The sequence below is a fragment of the Eumetopias jubatus genome, unplaced genomic scaffold (assembly GCF_037043125.1).
Source record: "Eumetopias jubatus isolate StellerSeaLion01/CBP00866 unplaced genomic scaffold, mEumJub1_p1.0 scaffold_10, whole genome shotgun sequence".
Taxonomy (NCBI): Eukaryota; Metazoa; Chordata; class Mammalia; order Carnivora; family Otariidae; genus Eumetopias; species Eumetopias jubatus.
The window spans coordinates 33135395-33159246 of record NW_028274816.1 but is presented as its reverse complement, the minus strand read 5'-3'; the positions used below and the strand labels follow the sequence as shown (position 1 = coordinate 33159246).

At 48.0% G+C, this 23852-nt stretch overlaps 1 protein-coding gene across 1 annotated transcript in view; it reads left to right on the top strand.

The window, feature by feature from the left end:
• The window catches only part of LOC114199561 (polycystin-1-like protein 2), a 59805-nt gene that overhangs the window by 24249 nt on the left and 11704 nt on the right, over window positions 1-23852 (top strand). The window contains 16 exon segments of the mRNA XM_088026919.1: window positions 154-231; window positions 3234-3283; window positions 4992-5109; window positions 6665-6872; window positions 8711-8828; window positions 9517-9658; window positions 10610-10786; window positions 13284-13330; window positions 13332-13408; window positions 13410-13565; window positions 13985-14194; window positions 15909-16000; window positions 18945-19082; window positions 20508-20693; window positions 21575-21902; window positions 23460-23593. Of these exon segments, the coding sequence (XP_087883045.1) occupies window positions 154-231; window positions 3234-3283; window positions 4992-5109; window positions 6665-6872; window positions 8711-8828; window positions 9517-9658; window positions 10610-10786; window positions 13284-13330; window positions 13332-13408; window positions 13410-13565; window positions 13985-14194; window positions 15909-16000; window positions 18945-19082; window positions 20508-20693; window positions 21575-21902; window positions 23460-23593 (2259 nt within the window).

Sequence of the window (23852 nt, the reverse complement as noted above, 5' to 3'; positions counted from 1 at the left end):
TGGTATACAAGAGGGGTTCATTAAATGCTCAGAGGATGAAAGATTCAAATGCTGCTGTCAGTGGACCTGAGAAGCACATGGTGGGAGAGCTGTGTCAGCATAAGTTACACAATTCATTGCAACACCCATAATTCTCTACTCTTTGCATTGCAGGCACCTTTCTGGTCACTGTGACGGTGAGGAATGCCTTCTCAAACTTAAGTTTGGAAGTCGGAAGCATCACTGTCACAGGCAAGGAATTTATTTTTTTTTAATTTTTTATTGTTATGTTAATCACCATACATTACATCATTAGTTCTTGATGCAGTGTTCCATGATTCATTGTTTGTGCATAACACCCAGTGCTCCACGCAGAACGTGCCCTCCTTAATACCCATCACCAGGCTAACCCATCCCCCTACCCCCCTCCCCTCTAGAACCCTGAGTTTGTTTTTCAGAGTCCATCGTCTCTCATGGTTCGTCTCCCCGTCCGACTTACTCCCCTTCATTCTTCCCCTCCTGCTATCTTCTTCTTTTTCTTTTTTCTTAACATATGTTGCATTATTTGTTTCAGAGGTACAGATCTGTGATTCAACAGTCTTGCACAATTCACAGCGCTCACCATAGCACATACCCTACCCAATGTCTATCAACCAGCCACCCCATCCTTCCCACCCCCCACCACTCAGCAACACTCAGTTTGTTTCCTGAGATTAAGAATTCCTCATATCAGTGAGGTCATATGATACATGTCTTTCTCTGATTGACTTATTTCACTCAGCATAACACCCTCCAGTTCCATCCACGTCATTGCAAATGGCAAGATCTCATTCCTTTTGATGGCTGCATAATATTCCATTGTGTATATATACCACCTCTTCTTTATCCATCCATCTGTCGATGGACATCTTGGCTCTTTCCACAGTTTGGCTATTGTGGACATTGCTGCTATAAACATCGGGGTGCATGTAACCCTTCGGATCCCTACATTTGTATCTTTGGGGTAAATACCCAGTAGTGCAATTGCTGGATTGTACGGTAGCTCTATTTTCAACTGTTTGAGGAACCTCCATACTGTTTTCCAGAGTGGCTGCACCAGCTTGCATTCCCACCAACAGTGTAGGAGGGTTCCCCTTTCTCCACATCCCCGCCAACAGTCATTTCCTGACTTGTTAATTTTAGCCATTCTGACGGGTGTGAGGTGGTATCTCATTGAGGTTTTGATGTGGATTTCCCTGATGCCGAGCGATGTTGAGCACTTTTTCATGTGTCTGTTGGCCATTTGGATGTCTTCTTTGGAAAAATGTCTGTTCATGTCTGCTGCCCATTTCTTGATTGGATTATTTGTTCTTTGGGTGTTGAGTTTGATAAGTTCTTTATAGATTTTGGATACTAGCCCTTTATCTGATATGTCATTTGCAAATATTTTCTCCCATTCTGTCGGTTGTCTTTTGGTTTTGTGGACTGTTTCTTTTGCTGTGCAAAAGCTTTTTATCTTGATGAAATCCCAATAGTTCATTTTTGCCCTTGCTTCCCTTGCTTTTGGAGATGTTTCTAGGAAGAAGTTGCTGTGGCTGAGGTCGAAGAGGTTCCTGCCTGTGTTCTCCTTTAGGATTTTAATGGACTCCTGTCTCACGTTTAGGTCTTTCAACCATCTGGAGTCTATTTTTGTGTGTGGTGTAAGGAAATGGTCCAGTTTCATTCTTCTGCATGTGGCTGTCCAATTTTCCCAACACCATTTGTGGAAGAGACTGTCTTTTTTCCATTGGACATTCTTTCCTGCTTTGTCAAAGATGAGTTGACCATAGAGTTGAGGGTCCATTTCTGGGCTCTTGATTCTGTTCCATTGATCTATGTGTCTGTTTTTGTGCCACTCTATGTCTGGCATCTTAGCTTTGCTTTGTATAATTTTATAGCCCTTTAAAGTTAGAGTTCTCTGAATGAGAATTCACTGGGAGAGAATTTTTTAAAGATTGGTGGTAGATCTTTTTTTTTTTAAAGATTTTATTTATTTATTCATGAGAGACAGAGAGAGAGAGAGAGAGAGAGAGAGAGAGAGAGAGAAGCAGAGGGAGACGCAGGCTCCCCGCTGAGCAGGGAGCCCGATGCAGGACTCGATCCCAGGACCCTGGGATCATGACCTGAGCCGAAGGCAGACGCTTAACCATCTGAGCCACCCAGGTGCCCGATTGGTGGTAGATCTTAAAATAACTAGGTCACTGGGGCCTAGAGACTCACATGGATCTACCAGTGCAGATAAAACACATTCCTATCTTAATCACTACACTTTAGTTAGACATTAACATATTCACAGTTCAGTATTTTCAGAGCATATCCACTGCATGTACACTTTCCATTTTTTTCACTTGATATACTAATACTCTTTACGGATATATATATAGATATAGATTACAAAGCAATGGTACAGAATCACAGCATTCAGCCCTCCTGGAGCCTTGAGAAATGGGGATTGCCTTTCTATAACAAACAGGTCAGGAACCTAAGAGTCAGAAAGAATAACTAAACTTCAAAGGTTCACATAGCCAGTAAGAGGCCAATAGAAGGACCCAGAAATGCACCATGGTGTGCTGAAGCTGTCTCCTAGCAGCTTGTCAGAGCTCGTTCTGTCCATCTCTTGCTCTACATTCACTGAGGTCAGCTTGGTAGCTTGAAATCTGCCTTAGTGGGAATAGTGACACCACAGAAAGTAGCAACACTACAAATCAGAGTTCCCCACTTCCTCCCTCAACTGGTAGTTAAACATTAACAGCATACAGCCACATGTCTGTCTCCAAATCTTGTGTGTTACCTGCATTGGCAAGTGCCTGCCTTTCTTAACAACAAAAGAGGTGTCTTTAGTCCAATGGTGGACATGATGGTTTGGGTTTTTACCCATTTCTATGGTCTGAGTGTTTGCTAAATTTCCCTAACCCATTTCCAAGACAGGTGGATCCCCTAGGGCATCTTGAGCATACCCTGAAGGACCACGGGTTTTATTCTCAGGCCATGGGAGCCCACTAGGGGTTGAGTTCTGCCATGTAGCCTCCTGTTACACCAGGCTAAGCCCTCTAGGCCTAGCCATTTATTAGGTCCTACCAGAACTTACTCCAGGAGCACACCTTATACCTGTCGATCTCTCCTCCTAGAACCCACAGGCTCACTCCTTCATGGTATGCTCCAGGACCTTCAAAGGGCCCTTTGGCAACCTTATAAACACTATCAAAGTCTGATGCCTGTTCCCATTGTGTTTATAGCTCCTTCCAGTCTACAAGAACCATCTGGAACAAATGCCAAGGAAAAGAATGTGAGTATTTGTTTTTTAAACACTTAACCTCACAAGAAAAAGATGTCTAAGCACTCTGCTTTAGTTTTGAATTTGGGTCTATTGGTGCTAATAGCCAGAATACTAGGAAGCACAGAGGTTTCTTCCATTTGAAAAGAGATCCAGAAGGAATGAAATGAAACCAAGCATGTTCTCCAACCAGAACAGTGTTATATTACAAATCAGTAATAAGATATTTGGGATATGTATATACCTTTTAGACATCTTGGAAATTAAACAGCACACTTGAAAAAAAATCAACAGGTCAAAGAAAATCACAAGGAAAATTTAAAAATATTTCTGAGTGATGATAGTACAACCTACCCAAATTTGTGGGATGCAGCTAAAGCAGTGTTCAGAGGGAAATTTATAGCTGTTAATGCTTAACTTAGAAAACAGGTCCAGGTTCCTTTGTTTTTACAGCAAGACTGAGTCCTCAGCTCCTTGCTGTTGACATTGCCCATGCATGCACTTGTTCAGTAACAAAGACTGTGCATCTACAATGTCCAAGGCTTGGTGTTAGGGACTATGGATACAAAGGTGAATAAACAGCGCCTTCCTGGAGCCTAGTGGGTGAAACTACCGAACAAATTAGCGTCGCGTTAGGAGTTGTGATAAATGTCTAACTAGAAGCAACAGGGTACAATGACAGCAACCAAACAGGGTGGCCTAGCAAATGCGATCAGATGAGGCCTCTTGGAAGGTGATATTCAGGTGACATTCAAGTGGGAACCTGAAGCTAAGACAGTCAGTCATGCTGGAAAGCAGAATAAGAGCTTCAGAGATATGAAGGCCCTGGGGCTAAAAGTTAGCCTTAGGCCTATGGTGGGGGGACTATGTAGGAGATTACAGAGAGATGGACAGAGACCAGATCATATGAGGTCTTGGGTACCAAGACAGGGGTTTGGGTTTTATTCTCAGGCCATGGGAGACCACTAGGGGTTGAGTTCTGCCATGTAGCCTCCTGTTACACCAGGCTAAGCCCTCTAGGCCTAGCCGTTTATTAGGTCCTACCAGAACTTACTCCAGGAGCACACCTTATACCTGCAGATCTCTCCTCCTAGAACCCACAGGCTCACTCCTTCACAATAACTCTGTGGTCCTGTCCTCTGGGGAAGCTTGCCCTGACACCAGCTATCCACTTTGCAGAGGTCACAGCTCTGTGCCTTCCTCTGCACCAGACACAATAGAAAGCATGTCAGTAGCTTCTCTCATTTAATCCACAGCAACCCAGGAATCGAATGTTATCAAACCTTCATAGGAACAGATGTTCTCAATCTACTGCTTCCCTTTTACACATTCTCATAATCCTCTGGGCCCCTATCTCTATAGCAGTTAGCACTCTGTGTTTTAATGGCCTGTTTTCTTGTCTGTATTCCCTCCCAAACTTAAGGGCAAGGCCCAGGTCTCTATTCCCATATCTCTGGGCATCAAGCACGGGCCCTGTCCCAGAGCAGGCTCTGTTAACAGTTAGATGCACGGTGGACCCTTAGCACTGAGCCCACATTCAGACTAAAGTTACTTACCCTGTGATTCATCCCCAGAGGGCAGCCAGGTGGATCATACAGGGTCTGTTTCCATTCTACGTCCTATGCTGTGGCTACCCTTGGCATAGATTGCTGTGGGTGGGAGATGGGATACCAAGTGGAGGTGGAGGGGTTATCTCACCAACTAGTTGCTTTTTCTGCAGAGAGAGAAAGGGAATGTGCGGGTGTATGTGGAACCTGGTCAGTATGTGGGTCCTTTCACGACTGTGACTCTGGGCTGGCCAGACAGTGACAAGGATTTACGCTTCCAGTGGTCATGTGGTAGGTGGCTGCAGAGCTCTGGAACTGTCCTAGCTCACCACACAGTAATGGATAGAGGTCAGGTTTGCTGTTTTTTAGCCTTCACACAGGCATTACTTATGCCTGCCATTTTGTGCACCTTGCATGTGCCAGAGATTGAGAATTCCATGGAAATGGGAGGCTGGGGGGAAGCAGTGGCAAACCAAGGCAGAGGTAGCCCTGAAGGCAGGCAACAAGGAGATGCATTATCTGTAAAGAATCTGAGAAAAGTAATTGATCCTAAAAGTCAATCTGCTTTATTTTCACCACAAACAACTTCAGTGATAAAATAAAAAAAACCTCCACCCGCTGAGTGGATCCCTCCTTTCACTTCCTCGTGCTTGATATGTCACTGGGAAGAGAGTCTGGAAGTGAGGAGGCATTTTCAGACAAACCAAGAGAGTAGCTAGCACCAGTACCCATTATTTAGAAACGGTTGTCCTCCTTTCTGTAGGGATATATCCTAGCTAGGCAGACATTCTTTTGGAAATGAATGCCATCTCTAATGTACAAATTATTTTTATTAGTGATTTTTTCTTTGAACAATATATCCTGCATATTTTAATGTCATGATATCTTCTCCATCTTGATTTCATAATAAGTACATAATAGCCTGTTTAGTTGATGTATGATCGTTTATTTACTGGTGCCCTATTTTTGGACATTTAGGTTGTTTTGAATTATTTGCCCTTATAAACAATGTTGTAATGAACATCCTTGTAGTTCTATCTTTATTTGCCTCTGTGGTAACTTTCATAAATAAGTTTTGAGAAAGTAAATAAATTTCAAGAAATGGAATAGCTGGGTCAAAAGTCATGGAAAATTTGAAGCCTTTCAATATCCCTTGGTAAGTGCTCAGGACATCCTTTTGAATGTTAATTCTCATTATCAGAATTCATAAAGGATGCACGTATAGAGTTTGGGTGGTTGAGTTAATGGCCCAACCCTAGATCATGTGTCCTGTGAGTGGCTACTATACTGGGGGGCAGAGGAAGCAAGGTGACTGATGGATAAACATCGATCAACAGAGATGAAGGGCAAAGGATACAGGGACTTACCCAGCTGGTATCATAAAGCTGGAGATGACATGCAGCCTCTCAGATAGAGATACAGCCCCCCAGGTCCCCAGTGTACCCACAGGGACATACAGCTGAGGACAATCGTTTCCAAGTGGAGTGAGAGTTGCACCAGGGATAAGAAACTGCCCTGGATGCTCTCCCAGGCAGAGCGGTCTATCCTCCTGGCCTCTCTCCTGCTATATGCCTGCCCATTCATTCATCAGTGCCAAGTGCCTGGTACAAACAAAAGAAGCTGACATACCCTGCAGGTCTGCTTGGAGTCAGGGTGAAGCACCGCTCATTTCCCCAGAAGCATCCTTCTGCAGCACCATTCCTGCACCCTGCAAATGACAGTGTTTTTAAAAACCAAACTCTCTCTTTGGAGCTGCTTTTCCTATCTATACATGACTCTTTTCTTCTAAAAATCCCAAACCAGAAGGGTCCCTGGATGGATAACAGTGTTTGCCCCCCTCTCTCAGGACATTGCTGGGCCCAGCGGAGCTACTGTGTTGAGAGGCAGCTGCTCTGCACAGACCAAAGGGAGCTGGTGCTTCCTCCGTCCTGCCTGCCACCACCCAACTCTGCCATTACCCTGCGCCTGGCCACCTGGAGAGGCAGGGAGCTGGAGAACCGGGAGGAGCAGTGCCTCTATGTGTCCGCCCCCCTGGAACTCAGGCCTCGAGTCAGGTGGGGGCGAGAGAGCAAACTCCTGTGGTGTTGCCACCCCTTCAGCCACCGTTTACTGAAGAGCTAGCTCCAGCTGGCACTGACGTAGGGGCAGGTCTTACAGGGGTGGCCCAAAAGCCCCGGTCATAGTTCTAACAGGTAGTGCTCCCTGGTGGTCAGCAATGATTTGCCCCAACAAATGCAGGGAGATAGTGCACCCCAAAGACAACTTCCCAGACTCGGGACCAGGGAAGGCTTCCCTCAGGAGAGATGTGAAGAAGGAAGAGGAACCAGCTTGGCAGGAAAAGGGGGCTGGAGAGGAAATTGGATGGCAAAGGGAGAGAGCATAGAATAAGCTGGAAGTGAAGGAGACTGATGTGGCTCAAGTATGGAAGGAGAGAGAGGGGCAAGAAGAAACCGGGAGAAAAGGTAGGGCCTGGCTCTGGTGCAACCTTGTGGGTTATGTCACAGACATGATTTGAAGAGTTCTGGAAAGTCACCCAAGAGTTGCAAGCAGGCTGGGGACATGATTATGTCTTACTTCAAAATGCTGTGGTAGCAGGGTGGAGAGCAGGTTGCAGGAGGGCAAGAGAGGGCTCCAGGAGATTGCTTGAGTTCTTGCAGGAGTCAAGGTGAAAGTTCAAGGTAGCCTGGTCTATCAACTGGGTCCCAGCAAGAAGTAGATGTCTCCCTCAAACTGGGAATTGATGAGAGTTGGACAAAGGGTCTATTTACAAATGTGGGCAAACAAAGGGATGACAGTGCAGGACTACAATAGGAAGAAGCCACTCTTCTTAGGACTGCGGAAGGAAGGAGTGGGGGATGGCGTTGCTGGAACCCCCCGGGAGCTGTGGTCTTGGTTAGGGGAGGAGCACAGCCACTGCCAACTGTTGCCCACCTGCTAAGGCGCAGTGACAGTGGTGAATAAATACCCACCTCCCTCCCTCACCCTCTGATTCCCAAGCCAATGCCTCCCATTGCCAACCAGAAGCCAGAGGGCATGGGAACTCAGGTGACCCAGTCTATGGAGATTAGTCTCCTAGTGCCCAGAGCCACAAAGAGTTGTTAGAGAATGTCTGGTACACCTGTGCTAGGAAAGACATGAAGACAGAAGTAGGAGATTGAGAGCTGCTAAGGAGTTAAAACTGAAAGGTCCTGCGGATGGGCTAGACACATGGCAGATGCCAGAGTGATTTCTCACTGGCTCTAGGGAGGGATTGGGACGCTAGAGAGAAGACCCAGGATCTGAATGTAGATGTGCTGGTGCGTGTTCCTTTCTCCCACTCAGGAGTCGTGTCACCTGGTACAAATCACATTGGCTCCCTGAGCCTGGTTTGCTTGTCTGTGATAGGGGATTCTAATATGTTGCTCCTAGGGTCGTGGTAAGCACTGGATAAGCAAATAATGATGCAAATTATTTATAACCTGTGGCATGCAGGCAATAAAACCATAGCATTCCTTTATTATTGTTAGAGCCAGAAGGACTCATGAAAATATTGTCTGCTTTTATCCCCCCCTCACTTTGCAGGAGAAAATGAGGCTCAGAGAGTTTAAGTGACTCATGCAAGGTGACCATTCTTACGAGGCAGGGACAGGATCCGAGGACCCTGGGCTTCATGCACTTTCCAAACCATTGTCTTTCGTCGGGAATGAGGTGGGAATTTGGTCAGGCACAAATCACTCCATCTCATGACCAACACTATGTGTGGTTTTGGTTGGGGCATGGATTACTTTTATTCCATCTTTCACTTGAAAAAAGGCCCTCTGCCACCTTTGCAAACGACCTGAGAAGAACCAGACAAAAGACGAGGTCACGAGGCCTGAGTGAGCTTCCTCACTCCTTTCTGTCTCCCTCTCAGTTGTGAGAACTGCAGACCAGCGAATGCCAGTGAAGATGTCGTGCTCAGAGTCACCATGCGGGACAACTCCTCAGTGGCCATGTTCAACTGGTATTTAGAGGACACCTGTCTGGAGAAGGTGAGGACACTGGCAGTCACTCCCACTTCGACTGACCAGAACCTGGGTCACATGCCCAGGACTGAGCTGGGGGCAGGCGAGAGCCCAAAAGGTGCGGGGGCGGGGTGGTGGTATTCCCAGAGAAAAACCAGGGCATTGGTCAGAAGGGAGAACAGATGCAAGGGAGCAGAAGCAATGGGGAAACATCACAGCAGATGCTGCAGGTGCCCCAGCCCAGTCCCTCTTCCCAGGCTGATGCACCCATCCCAGCCGCTGTGGAGTGACTGCCGGCCAGTAACTGATGGAGGTGGGGGTCTAATGGTCCAGCCTCCCTGCCTCTGAGTAAGAGAACTTCTGTGGTGCAGCTCACACTCCCTGTGGGATCAGGCTGAGGCTGACTGGACACCTCCTGAAACCACTTCTCTGCCCTACTCTGCTTCCCTCTCCACTCTGGTTTTCCCAAGAGCCCTCCCTCAGTAAATGACCTGCACACGAATCCTCATCTCAGGCTCTTCTTCAAGGGAACCTGATCTCGGACAAACACCTACACCAGACTGGAAATTGGGTATTTGGGCTGACTTGGGGAAGCAGGTGGTGTCTTTGCAGCAGAGACAGATCTGGAAGGCCTCCTAGGGGTGAGAAGCCACTGTACTGCTGAGGTCCAGCAGCCTGGCTGAAGCCTCAAGGGCTCTGGTTGGTGCTCTTTCAGGCTGAGCCTCTCCCGGCTGCCTGCAGATTCCAGGAATTTTGGCTGAGTCCTTTAATCCTCCTTCAGAGCAACACCTCCATGCTGCGGTTGAACAGCTCCTTCCTGCAGACCTGCGGCCAGGCCATCCGGATCAGAGCCACAGGTGTGGAGGCCTCCCCTAAATCTCTTGTCACGGGTCCCGTCTGCTGCAGAAAGTGAACCAAGACAAACCCAGAAGCCCTGAAATATGGGACTTCAGTGCAGGGTCAGGGGCCAGACGCAGGCTCTGGTGTTAATCCCATCACCAGCACTTAAACTGTGCCTCAGTTTCCTCAATTCCTCTGAATTGCATTATGCAGGGTGGATGAGACATATTATTCTGGGGTGGTGCAGCCTGCATGTCCTGCCAGGAAGATTCTCATTTTAAACAAGCCCAGTGCGGTGGGAAATGTAGACTCTCAAAAAGACAAACGATGGGTGATTATTCTTTTCTGGATGGATTCATTTGATTCAGTTTTTCTCAAAATGGCCCATAGGCCTCCCACACTGGGACAACCTGGGGTATTGGTTTAAAATGAACACTCCCAGACTTGCCCCAAACTTTCTGGATTAGGTCTACACTAATCATTTTTAATTGGTTAAAATTCTCTTTATGCCCAGCTCTTCCAGGTACATACTCTTTTTGAAATACCAGGCTGTGTGGGATGCTGGTGCAGGTGGAAGCCTGGAAAGAGTAAGGCCTTGGGCAGGATCAGCCTGTTTCTAGATTCTGACCATGGACCTTCTGAGCTTGGTGATCTTGAGCAAGTCATTTTGTTTCCCAATAGACTTCCTCCTCACCAAAGCTGCAAGGAAGCTACTAATATTAGCCCTGTTTTACAGATGAAGGACTGACTCTCAAAATGTGAGGCCCCAGGATACCCTGCAATAGGGGTAGCTGTTAGATATGCAGATTTCTGGACCCCATCCCAGAACCTCCAGAGAGGTCTGAGGCTTGGGTCAGAACATGGGCCTGGGAATCTGCATGCTTAACAAGGTCCCAGGGCAATCCTGAAGCATGGTACTTTGTGTGACCCACAGAGCCCCTCAAGCACCCTCTGTCTTCACTCCCCAGCAGTGACCGGGCATGCCTATGGGGAGGACACCTATGTGATCAGCTCTCTGCCTCCCCCTGAGGTGCCCATCTGCACCATCACCCCAGAGGAGGGTACCATTCTGACACGCTTCACCATCTTCTGCAACACATCCTCGGCCCTGGGCCCCCTGGAGTACTGCTTCTGTCTGGAGTCAGGTACCGGCCCAGGGCTATTGCTCTCCCTTCAGCTGCTAGGCTCCATTTCTCCCAGAACAGGGACCTGTCTCTCTGTGAGAGCTGCAAAAAGTATGTTCCATGTGAGAGAGGTTTGCAGAATGAAGAACCTCCTACACCTTAACCCCAGCCCCAGGCACACTGACTCAGCCACATGCCTGCGGGAGGGGGATGCTCTTCAGATCAACCAGCCTAGGAAGGCCTTTGTACAGGAAGTGACTTTTGAGTGAACTTGGATGTGTTTTGAGCTAATTTTTAAGATCTCCTACTCCCCGCTTCCTCTTCCTCCTTCTCCTTTTTGTAATTTGGTTTACTACCTTGAATTTTTTTAAGTCTGTAAAGAGAGAAAAATTTTTTTGAATTTTTTATGGATTCCAGTAAAATTATTCCAAAGTCCTAGCAGCATGTGATTACCTAGAGAGGCCAGTGGATCAGTATAGATGGCTGTCTTCTCTCTGAAAGCATGGAGTCCCTGAGTGCCTGCCATGCCTTCATGAGCTGTGGCTTTGGTGTTCATAGCAGAGGCCTTAGGACATGGACTCTCCAGTCAGCCAGGCCCTGGGGCTCTCCCAGCTGCAAGAGTAGCTGTGCGACTTTGGACAGGTTGCTCAGCCTATGACTTAGCTTCCTCTCCAGTAAAATGGGAGTATTGATCCATTTTGCCTCTTGACTCATTCCGAGGACTGAATGAGGTCATAAGACACAGGAAACCTTAGACCCAGCCTGATACAAAGCCGGTATTCAGTAAGTGGTATTACAATTGATTGGGAGTGATGGAATCTTCCAGAAACATTGCCAGAGGGGTTGCAACATGAAGGCTGTTGATGTCAGAACCTGCAGCTGAGGCTTCAGCAAGGAGGGTGAGGGAGGAGGCCTGAGTCAGCGGGAGGCAAAGTTGATGTTGTCCCAGACCTTCACCGTCATCGAGCCCAAGCCCAGCAACACCCTTCTCCACATTGCTGGTTACCTTCCCACTCATTCACTTCTCACTGGTGACTGCAGAGGGGCCGTGGCGGGGGGTGCTCTCTCCTGCCATCTCCCATATCTGGCTTCCTGTTCCTCTTGGCAAAGACAAACACTGATCCAATCAACCTGCGCCCTTGCTGCTCTGGGAGAAGGTGCCCCGGGGCACCAGCCTCTCAGCTCAGGGACAGAGTCCTCGGCCTGGTTCTGCCTGGAGAGGCCAAGCCCAAGCTTCCCCTAGAACACATGGGGAAGAGTGGAAATGTTCAGGTTTGTTTTTTTCCTTGCAGTGAGTAATTTAAAACAAAAAAACCCTTTGTTTGTTTGTTTTAAAACTTTTTAGGAAGCTGAAATTTGAACAAACCAACTGTAGGAAAACACTCATGAGATAACGGGGGAAAACTTGACCACTCACTGGGTATTTCATGCTATTAAGGGATTATCATTACTCATTTTAAAGGTTGATAATGACATCATGGTTTTCTTTTTAAAAAAGAGTCCCTATCGGGCGCCTGGGTGGCTCAGTTGGTTAAGCGACTGCCTTCAGCTCAGGTCATGATCCTGGAGTCCCGGGATCGAGTCCCGCATTGGGCTCCCTGCTCAGCAGGGAGTCTGCTTCTCCCTCTGACCCTCCCCCCTCTCGTGTGCTCTCTCTCCATCTTTCATTCTCGCTCTCTCAAATAAATAAATAAATGAAATTTAAAAAAAAAGAGTCCCTATCTTCTGTAGAAACATATAAAAATCGAAACATTTAGTGACATGACCTGGGCGTTGGAATTTGCTGCAAAATCATCCACGTGGAGAGAGCAGGCTGGGTGCCAGGGAAACACGACTGGCCACGAGTTGATAACTTTGAGTAGTGGGTGTGTGCAGGTTCATCTCATTACTCTACTTTTGTAAGTTTAACATTTTTCATAATAAACATAAGTTGAAAACAAAAGATTAAGGCTAACACTATCTTTGGCACCAGGCAAATCTTGTATATATTAAAATATTTGCTGGGACGCCTGGGTGGCTCAGAAGGTTAAGGGCCTGCCTTTGGCTCAGGTCATGATCCCTGGGATCAAGCCCCACATCGGGCTCCCTGCTCTCCAGGGAGCCTGCATCTCCCTCTGCTGCTGCTCCCCCTGGTTGTGTTCTCTCTCTTTCTGACACATAAATAATAAAAATCTTTAAAATAACATTTGCTGATGAGATTATACCATGTCTAGGATTTGCTTTAAGGTATTCCAGAAAGAGAAGAAAGTGGGGGGAGAGGACAGAGACAAAACAAGATTGGCAAAAGGTTGGCGCTTACAGCAGCAGGTGATAGGTATTTATTCTGTTCTCTTCTGTCGATGTGTAAGGAAATTTTGAGAGTGCCCTTGATAAAAGGTTGAAGAGGAACATATGAATTCTAACTGGCCATTGGAGCCTGGTACCTTTCCCCATCTTTCTGAGTCTAGATCTCTCATGGCAAAGCACATAGTAAGTGCTCGATGCAAGAAAGCTGTTACTAACACTGTTTTTATGGCAGGCAGTCTGCTCTGTCATTCGGCACCAGCTGATGCTCTCTGTCCCTTGACCTCCAGAACAAATGCGATGCCTTATGCCAGAGGTGGGCCCAAGTGACCCTCAGAAGGACAATGCCTACAAGCAGTGTGTACCTTCAGCTGGAACACATGGAGCAAGAGCTTCAGCTGGTGGGGCCGCGTGGCTTCCCCCAGAGCCAGAGCCACGCCCGGGCCCTCAGCCAGGTGCAGATGCTGAAGGGCTGCCTGGGGGGACAGCTGGGCACCCCACCCCCAGGGTACACCAGGTAATCCCCTCCCCTGGGTGCTTAGTGGGCACCTGCCCCCAGTGGGGGGCCTGCAAAGAGAGTATATCCCAGGCCACCTTAAGGATGTTCACCCAGATCACATGTATAATATGAATAATACCATATTTCCTCAATTCCTAAAGATCTTTTTGTGAGAAAGGCCAGCAATTTACAGGAACTTTCCCTTCAGAAAAAAAAAAAAACGAAGTAATTAAAGGTGCCCTTTGAGGTGGGTACCAGATAAAGAGGTGGGTACGAGATGCCAGATAGAATACAGAATAGCCCTTTGAGATGGGTATGAGATACAGGGTCTGAGAGGTCAAGGAGTTTGGCCACAGTCATGCAGCTGGTAAGGGTGAAGTGGGATTTGAACTTGACCAGGCGGGTGCCACTCTGATCACACCCATCCTGCATTTCAGCTTCTTGATGGCGAGCAAGCATCCTCAGGGCCTGCCCTGGTGGTGCGTCCTAGTGGGCTGGCTCCTGGTGGCAGCCACCAGCAGCGTGGCAGCCTTTTTCACCATGCTCTACGGCCTGCACTATGGGCCGGGCAGCTCCCTCAAGTGGCTCATCTCCATGGCCGTCTCCTTCGTGGAGAGCGTGTTTGTCACCCAGTCCCTGAAGGTCAGGTTGCCCTGGACCCCTCTGCCCACACTTTCCATCCTGCCAGCTGCCTTGTCCTTAGGCTCAGCCATTCCTTTGTCTATTGATTACAAACCTACACAGCATCTTGTCGGTGAGGTGGGGCTGGTGCCGGGTGGGGAATTACAATGAACATAATCTCTGTGATAATCCAAGTTCTGGGACAGGGGTTCTGGGACAGAGACTCTAGGCCAGGCCGAATGGCTTACCAAGATGTGGCAAGTCACCATCAGTGACCCTCAGGAGGGTCCTCGCCTCCATTCTATAAATGACAACCCAAGGTTAGGAAGGTAAGGTCACAAACATCTTGCCCTAGGTCACATGTATAAATATGAATAATACCACATTTCTTCAATTCTAAAGATCGTTTTAATTGTGAGATAGGCCAGCAATTTACAGGAACTTTACCTTCAGAAAACAAAACAAAACAAAACAAAACACCAAGTCATTAAATCTGTGCATCATTTGAAAGATGCACTCCTATTTCTGAAATGTAAAGTTACTGTCAGAGTTGGAGAAATACTGAGCCCCAGCCTGGAGTTTGGAGCCACAGCTCCCCCTGGAAGGAGTCAGGTGGTAGGAATATACTGTTTGTGTTGGGGTGGGGGGTGGGACTGCAGAAAGGAAGGGACATTTACAGTGAATCTTTATGCCTATGAGACTCTCCAAATCCCTAACCCCCATTTTACCTGATAGTCCCCAGTTCTGCCCTGAATAGCCTTTATCAGAAGGTATAAACAACTCCCGACATCTCCTCCAATCTAGTCTGAGAATAGTAAGAATGGAGATGTGAGCCATTTTGCTCCCAACCAAAGCACAGAATCCTACGAAGCACAAGCTTAGGTGCAGAGATGAAGGCATGGATGGAATGAATTACTTAATACAGGAAGAAAGGGGGCAGGATGGAGGGAGGAAGGAGATGTATTTCAGCACTAGAGTTAGTATAACAGATAAGAGGGAGCTCTACCAGCAGGGGAGCGCAGGTGGGAAAGCTCTGGTATGAGAAGCAGGCTGAGCTCAGGATTCACAGTCTCTGCTTGGTGGCCAGGTGCCCTGGCCCTCTCCCTTCACAGCCACGTCCCCTCTTGGCACAGGATGGCCTTGGTTCCCGCCTGACTTCCTCAGAGCATGGCTTCTGTGCCCAGGACACAGATGTGGCCTTGATCCTGACCCCTCTCAGATCCCAGGAGTTGACAGTTTCCAACCCAGGCCTGGGGTTCACAGTGGGTGTTTTCCAGGTGCTGGGCTTTGCAGCCTTCTTTTTTTTTTTTTAGTAATTTTTTATTGTTATGTTAATCACCATACATTACATCATTAGTTTTTGATGTAGTGTTCCATAACACCCAGTGCTCCACGCAGAATGTGCCCTCTTTAATACCCATCACCAGGCTAACCCATCCCCCCACCCCCCTCCCCTCTAGAACCCTCAGTTTGTTTTTCAGAGTCCATCGTCTCTCATGGTTCGTCTCCCCCTCCGACTTACTCCCCTTCATTCTTCCCCTCCTGCTATCTTCTTCTTCTTCTTTCTTTTTTCTTAACATATATTGCATTATTTGTTTCAGAAGTACAGGTCCGTGATTCATCAGTCTTGTACAATTCACAGCACTCACCATAGCACATACCCTCCCCAATGTCTATCACCCAGCCACCCCATCCCTCCCACCCCCCACCACTCCAGCAACCCTCAGTTTGTTTCCTGAGATGCTTTGCAGCCTTCTTTGCACTGGTCTTGAAGAGAGTGGAAAATGAGGAGGAGCCTGTGACCTCCCTCCCAGGACGTCTGTCTGGCCCAGGTAATGGTGCATAGGTGGAGGAAGGGGCCTGGAAACCGATGAAGCTGAGACAGCCCTACATAGCCCAGCTGCTGACCTTCTTGCCCCATCATTCCTTTACCCCTGATTGGGAAAGCAGCCCCAAACCATCCAAAACCAAATGACTCCTTCACTCTCTCGAGCAACCTTGCTCCTTCTCTACCCTAGCCTTTCTCTCTGGACCCAAGCACAACCCCTTGGCCAGAAGAGGCCCCTTGGGGTCCACACTCTGCCTGGCCATCATTCTCTGTGAAATCCCAAGCAAGCAACTTTCTCCTCCTAGGCTCAGGGCCCTGGTCTTTAGAATGAAAACCAAAACAGAACATGCTTGCAGGTGGGTTCCAGGACAAGGGTCTGCAAACCACAGCCATGAGGCCAAATCTAGCCCACTGCTTGTTTTTGTAAACGAAGTTTTATTAGAACAGAGCCATGCTGACCCCTGTTGGAGGAGGCCACTGAGCAGCCCCCTGCCCCGCAACCTGATTTCTCACTTCCCAACCTAAACTCTTGAGAATGCCTACAATAAGATAATCACAAAAACAAATATGTGAACAGAACAGAATCAACACTCTAATAGTCACTGCAGAGATTTTGATGTTTGGGGAAAATAAAACAGGAGCAAATAAACAAAAGGCATACCTATATTATTGTACTAACATTATTATATAGTGTGGTTTCCTCCTCATGGGCCTGTATTCTTCCACTCTAGGATAGGGTTTAGATTTGTTTTTGTTTTGGCTTTGCAGATCCGTTAAAACCTTCCCAAGACAAAAGAGTAATTTTTGTCCAAAGAGACGCCAGCTTCCAGAACAATTAAATATTCATTCATTCTTTTGGCAGCCACTCAGGGAGTACATCGAACACACAGTTCGATGACTTAGGCACATGATTTACATGAAATCCACTCATTGTGAGTGTGTAATTCATTGATTTTAGTAAATTTCTAGAGCTGTGCAACCATCCTCTTAACTCGTTGTACTCAAAGGTTCCCTCTTGACCATTTGAAGCCAATCCCTGCTCTCACTCCCGGCAATGCAACGCAGCACTGGATGGAACGGGTTGCCCTTGAAAAGCACAGCCCACAGGGGGAGACACGTTAAACAAGTAAACAATGCTAGCGTGAAATGTGAGGAGAACTTGGGGAGAGAAGGGGAGAGTGCAGGCCTGTCTGCTGAGGTAGTACCTACGTTGGCTCCTGGAGCCTGGCGAAGGGAGGAAATGCACACTGGGCCCTTGAAAAGGCCCTGAGGTGGGACAGAGCTTGTCATTTTATAGTGATTACTGACAGTGTGGCCCAAGCATGGGGAATTAGGGGAAGAATGGTTCAAAACGAGGGCCAAGAGGTGGGTGGGGAGCAGAACCTTGTAGCACCCAGGTCAGTGCTGGAGTTCTGGAGTGATACATAGGAGAGAGGCATGATCTACCTTGTGATTTGGGAAAGATTACTGTGGTTGCTCTTAGGAAATGAGAAGTATTGGGTCAAAAGTACAAGTGGGGAAAAGACTGTTGGAATGGTCCAGACAAGAGGTGACATGTCCTGGCAGTGGGGGTGGAAAGAAAGGCATGGATTCAAAAGACAGTTTGGACAATACACCCCTATCAGAATGGCTAAAGTTAAAAGTAGTGATAATACCGGGGCACCTGGGTGGCTCAGTCGTTAAGAGTCTGCCTTCGGCTCAGGTCATGATCCCAGGGTCCTGGGATCGAGCCCCGCATCGGGCTCCCTGCTCAGCGGGGACCTGCTTCTCCCTCTCCCACTCCCCCTGCTTGTGTTCCCTCTCTTGCTGTGTCTCTCTGTCAAATAAATAAATAAAATCTTTAAAAAAAAAAAAAAGTAGTGATAATACCAAATGCTGACAAGGATGCTGAGGAACTGGAGCATTCACACACTGCTGGTGGGAATGTAAAATGTTGCAGTCACTCTGGACAAGTTTGGCAGTTCCTTTCAAAACTAAAAATGGATTCACCATATGCTGCAGCAATTGCATTCTTGGGCATTTATCCCAGAGACTTGAAGACTTATTTCCATGCAAGAACTTGTATAGACATGTTCAGAGCAGGTTCATCTGAAATAGCCAAATGGCCACTCCTAGGAATCTACCCAAAAGAAATGAACATATATGTCTATACACACACCTGTATGTAAATGTTCCTAGCAGCATTATTCCTAATAGCCAACACTAGTAACAATCTAGATGTGAATGCATAAACAAACAGGAGTGTATCCATACCAAAAAAGAAACTAAATACTAATTACACAACAATATGGATGGACTCCAAACCATTATGCTAAGTGAAAAAAGCCAGACACAAGAAACGATGCACTGTAGGATTCCATTTATACGTAATATCCAGAAAAAACCTACAGACACAGAAAGCAGATTAATGAGGCTGAGGGTGGGACAGACTGGGAGTGGGGACTAACTTCATGGGGATGTGAGGGGACTTTCTGGGCTAATGAAAATGTTCTAAAATCGTTGTGGTGATGGTTGCACAACTCTATAAATGTCCTAAAATCATTGAATTGTAGACTTCCAATGGGAAAATTTAAGAAAATTATAGCTCAATAAAGTGGCTTGAAAAAGATATACTTAGACATGACAGGAATTGGAAATATTAGTGACCCCCCTTCTTCCATCTGTTACAGTTTCGGGAACACAGGGATCCATCTTAGGGTCCAGGAGCACAGGAGGGAGGGCGTTGTGCTTTCAGTATGAGAAGAATCCCCCAGCTGAAGTAGGGACAGAATTCTGAGCACAGGGATGGCAGGGGCAGGGGCGTGGAGGGCAGCATTGGGAAATGGCTCCTGAGGAAGAGGAATGGTGGATCCTGTTGTTCCTGGTGAGGGAGGAGGCTTCTGGCTGCAAAAGTAGAGGCTGGGTCCATTGCCCTTTGGGGGACTGTCCTCGTGTCTTTGCTTTCACAGGCCCTTCTGCCTTGTTTCGAGCACAAAGATGCAGCAGAAAGGACATTTACCAGCCGCCTTTGGCCATTGACATCGAGAAGATGAAAACCACCCATCTCAAGGAACAGAAGGCATTTGCCTTCATCAGAGAAATCTTGGGTAGGCAACCAAGGTCACCCACAGCAGCCTCCCCACTCATTGCTTGTCAGCACAGACTTGAACAGACAATGGTGCAATCTTTGACAGACCCATGCTGCCTCTGGGCCTGTTTTCCAAATACCAACTCGCCTCAGCTTCTCCCCTACACTTAAAATCCCTTGATGGCCCCACATGGCCCTTGATAAAATCCATACTTCCTACTGTTGCTCCACACACCCTGAGTCACCTCTTGTAGCCCCTTGTGCCCTGAGCTCTGGTCACACCATGTTCTGCTGCTCCTGGGACTCCTTGCCCTCTCTGGACCCCAGGCCTTTGCCCAGGCTAATCTAATCTGCTTGGAATGTGCCTCCCCTCCTCCCCATCTTTTCTTCCGGCTAATTCCTTATTCTTTAATTCTCAGCCCAAAGACTGTCTTCAGAAAGACTGCCCAAGCCTACCGACCAGGAGCTTTCAACATCACTGTGTATCTTAGTCTGGGTTCCCCCATAAGCAGATTGGGGTACAAGTAGTTAGTTTGGGAGGTGATCCTGGGAAACACTGGTAGAGAAGAGAAGGGAGGTGAAAGGTGTGATGAGTGGATTTCATGTGGGAACTGGAGCTCAGTCCTGCTGGGGACCTCTGCGGGGGCATGTAGTACACACTCCCGGGTTGTCACGCACAGGTCCCTGGTGAGGGCTGCTCTCGGGGAGGACACGGACCCTGCAGCACATACAGCCAGACAAATGCAGAGAGCAGGGAACTTGCAGAGGAGTAGCAGCATGTTACAGAATGACGAGAGCCCAGAGGTGTGGGCAGAGCCCCAATACATCCCAGGGAGGGGTTGCTGGGATGCATATTCCCAGGCCCTGGACCCAGAGATTCTGGGAAAGGCTCTGCATCCCCCACATTCTAATGGCTGGCATCCTAAACTAAATCTTTGTATGTAAGGGGCCCTTACATCACACTCACCTGTCCACAGGTGAGCTCCACGAGGGCAAGGAACACAACTGTCATTTTCATTGCCCTATCCTCAGCACTGCAACATGGCAGAGCCCCATTTTTAGAAGATTCTTTTAAAGAAACATTTATATAGCATGAATTCTGGGCAGGCACTATTTTTAAGTGCTAATAAATATTAATTTGTTGACTCCCTCATTACAACCCTGTGAAATAGAATTATTATCCCCATTTCACAGATGAGAGTAAAGCAGAGGAGTTAAGTCACTTGTAAAGGGCACATGGATAGGAAGTGGCAGAGCCAGGATTTGAACCCAGGCAGGAAGCTCATGATCTGTGGACTTTACTCCTTCCCACTGTCTAATGGGGGCAAGTAGCTGGTCTACAAGACCTCGACTATTCTGAGCTATACGCCATTCCACTTCCTGCCTTGGGCTTGGTGGGAGGTGGGGGACTCTGCCTGACCAGGGGCTGTGCCTCCGTTTTCAGCATACCTGGGCTTCCTGTGGATGCTGCTGCTGGTTGTCTATGGGCAGAGGGACCCCAGCACCTACCACTTCAACAGACACCTTGAGCACAGCTTCACCCAGGGCTTTTCAGCTGTGTTAAGCTTCAAGGAATTCTTCATGTGGGCCAACACCACCCTCGTGAGCAACCTGTACAGTCATTACCCAAGTACTCTCCCTTCACCCCAGGACGTGTGTCAGCCCCCTTGTGCAGACTCCTTTCTAGGAACAGGAGTGGGTCACTGTCACCATCAGCCATATGCTTTGAAGGAGAGACCCTCAGAAGGCTGTGTATGCACAAGAGAGGGGCCTTAACCCTCCCCTGATGCAGAGTGGAGGACTTCCTAAATGAGAGATAACCGAACATGAATCGGCTAGGCAGAAACAGTATACTGGGCAAAAGGGACAACGTGAGAAAAGGCAAGCCTGAAACACCACAGCACTGCTGTTCCTGGAATTACAAAGCATTGAGTGTGCCTGCAGTGTAAGATATAAGTTGAGTAAGAAGCAAAGCAGGAGAGAGAAATAGGGACCAGATCATGAAGGGTCTCAGAAGTTCATATTGAGAAAGCATTCACAGTTTCTCTGAGGGAGTAACATAATCAAATTTGCATTTAAGAAGGATCATTGCGGAATCTTGTGGAAGTTGGAATAGAGAGTAGTTAGGATGCTGGGGAGAAATGATGGGGCTGATGCAGGGATGAGAGGCAGGAGTGATGGAGAGATGGGCACAGGTGCAGATAACACTGAAGAGGTAGAGTTGATGAGCCTTGTTGACTATTAGGATGTGGGCATTGAGAGAAAGGGTACAAAGTGTCTCCAAGTTGATGACTAGGTGGTGGGGGTACCATTCCTCAAGAGAAGTTATGCAGGAAGTAGAAAACACCTAAGGTAAGAAGATGGTGATGAATGTAGCCTTTGGTTGACCATGAACTACTTACTCTTGACTGTTTTTACAATGGGTACATTGAAGTTCACGTTAGCATCCAGGCCAGGATGCACTAAGACAATTTTGATGGCTAGGCTGACCCACCTGTTTTTCATCTCCAGGCTTTATCACTGATGGGAACTCTAAGCTGGTTGGCAGTTCCCAGATTCGCCAAGTGAGGGTCCTGGAAAGCTCTTGCCCTCTTGCCCCACAGCTGCAGGCTTCTCTTGATGGATGCCATGCACCATATTCCCTGGATATTGAAGACCTGTCAGACTATGGGGAAGGCTGGAATGCCTCCATACCCAATAACAGCAGTGGCTTTTCCCAGGCTTGGCAGTACCAGAGCCAGAGCCAATGCCGAGGGTATCCCATCTGGGGCAAACTCACTGTGTACCGGGGAGGAGGTTATGTGGTCCCCTTGGGGACTGATCGCAAAAGTGCATCAAGGTAAGACTCACTTGACTCGTGTGTGGCCAAGGAAAGCCATTTGCTAGAGTCTAGGTCTGATTAACAGGTGCAGCAAAGCTCATTCATGTCATTGTAGGGAGGGACTGGGGGACTCAGAAGTATTCAGATTGTATTTCCAGGCCCCTGGAAACTGCAATCTCAGAGTCCCTCTCCAGCACTCTCAGCTTGATTGGCTGAGTCTGGTGGCCTCTGCAAAAGCCAGTATAGTGATGGGGAACTCTACCACACAAAGCCATCCACCACCAGGCAGTGGGAAGTGGTTAAGACTCTTATCCTTAGCGAAGAATCATGTTTTTATGTGCAGTGAGTTACAGTAGTACCAAGGAAGAGCACTGAGTATGGAGCATTCACTGTTCCTATAGTGATAGAAGCAAGCGTGCTCTTTGTCTGAAGGATGTCACCTTATCCCTCGAGGCTGCTCACTACAAACATAGCCTTAAGAAATGGCTTGGGCAAAGCCCAGCCAGGACCTTGCATTCCTGGAATACCCAACATGATTGTGCATGGACATCCACAGCCCATGCAGACCGCCTCTCCCAGTACACTCTAGAGTTAGAGAGCCCTGAGTGTGAAACCCTGGCACTGCTCCTGTTAGCTGTGTGGCCCCAGGCAAGTTAGTGAACCCATGTGCACCTCAGTCTTCTCTAGGAACACAGGTAACAAACCCCCAAGGAGAACAACTGGCGGGGGTCCCCTGGGATTAAGGACAGGACAGGAATAGTCAATTTCAGCACAAGACGGGTCTTCCTGCCACTGCGACAACTGATATTCTCTCTTCTATACACCAGGCAGGACACAGACCCAGTGGGCACAGGGCATATTTTAAAATATGCCCATTACTATTGCTGCCAGTAATAACAGCTGTCACTATTACACACACACACACACACACACACACACACACACACACACACACATGCTATTGCATTTTCTCTTCACAATGTTCCTGAAGCACTGGTGGTAACACTATCATAGATGAGGAGGCTGAGTCCTGGAGAGGTTATCAGCTTGCCTACGAGGCAGTCAGGATTTGAACCCCAATCCCTCCAGCACATGCTCTTTCCACAACACCAGTGGACAGACCTCCAGAAACTGGTTTCATGTGAAATGCCAACCCAAGAGAGGTCTCTACTGCTGCTATTGCTGCCTGCTTAAGCCCCTGATTTTCTATGCGGTTCCTCTCACATGGTGGTCCTTAAACTTTAAAAAGTGTCACAATCCCCTGGAAGGCTCAGCAAAACACAGATCCCCCAAACACAGATCCCCCAGAGGACTTTGTTTCGAGAGATCTGAGGTAGGGACTGAGAATCTGCATTTCTACTGAGTTTTCAGATGATGTGGATGCCGGCAGTATGGGGACCACACTTTGAGGACCTCTTCTCTAACATCCAGGAGACCATGGGTGCAAAGACACTGCACCATTGGTGGGAAACTGTGATCACTCCCAGGAGCAGCTCCAAGGCCCTATGGCCCCGGGCATAGAGGGCAGAGAGCCACTGTAGTTGGAAATGTTCCTAATTAGCCCTCTTCCTACAGAATTCTCCAGTACCTCTTTGACAACACCTGGCTGGACAGACTGACCAGAGCCGTTTTTGTGGAGTTCATTGTTTACAACGCCAACGTCAACCCGTTCTGCATCATCATTCTGACCCTGGAGACTAGCGCCCTGGGTGGGCAGCCTTGCCTGTGACCCCATCTAGAATGTTCTGAAGACAGACTCCCCTCCCTCTGGGCCAGGCCTCCTGACCAGGCTGGGCCTCGCTGCCCCAGGGCCAGAGTTCTGGAGCCAGTGGTTGTTTGGGAGATTTGGGGGTGGGTCTTGGTTCTCCCTGGGCACCCAAAGGCCAGGTTCCAGGGCTGCTCCAGCTTTATTCCTAGTTGCCTCTACTTTTCTCTGGCCTGTCTCCCAAGATACCCTGAGGGAACCCA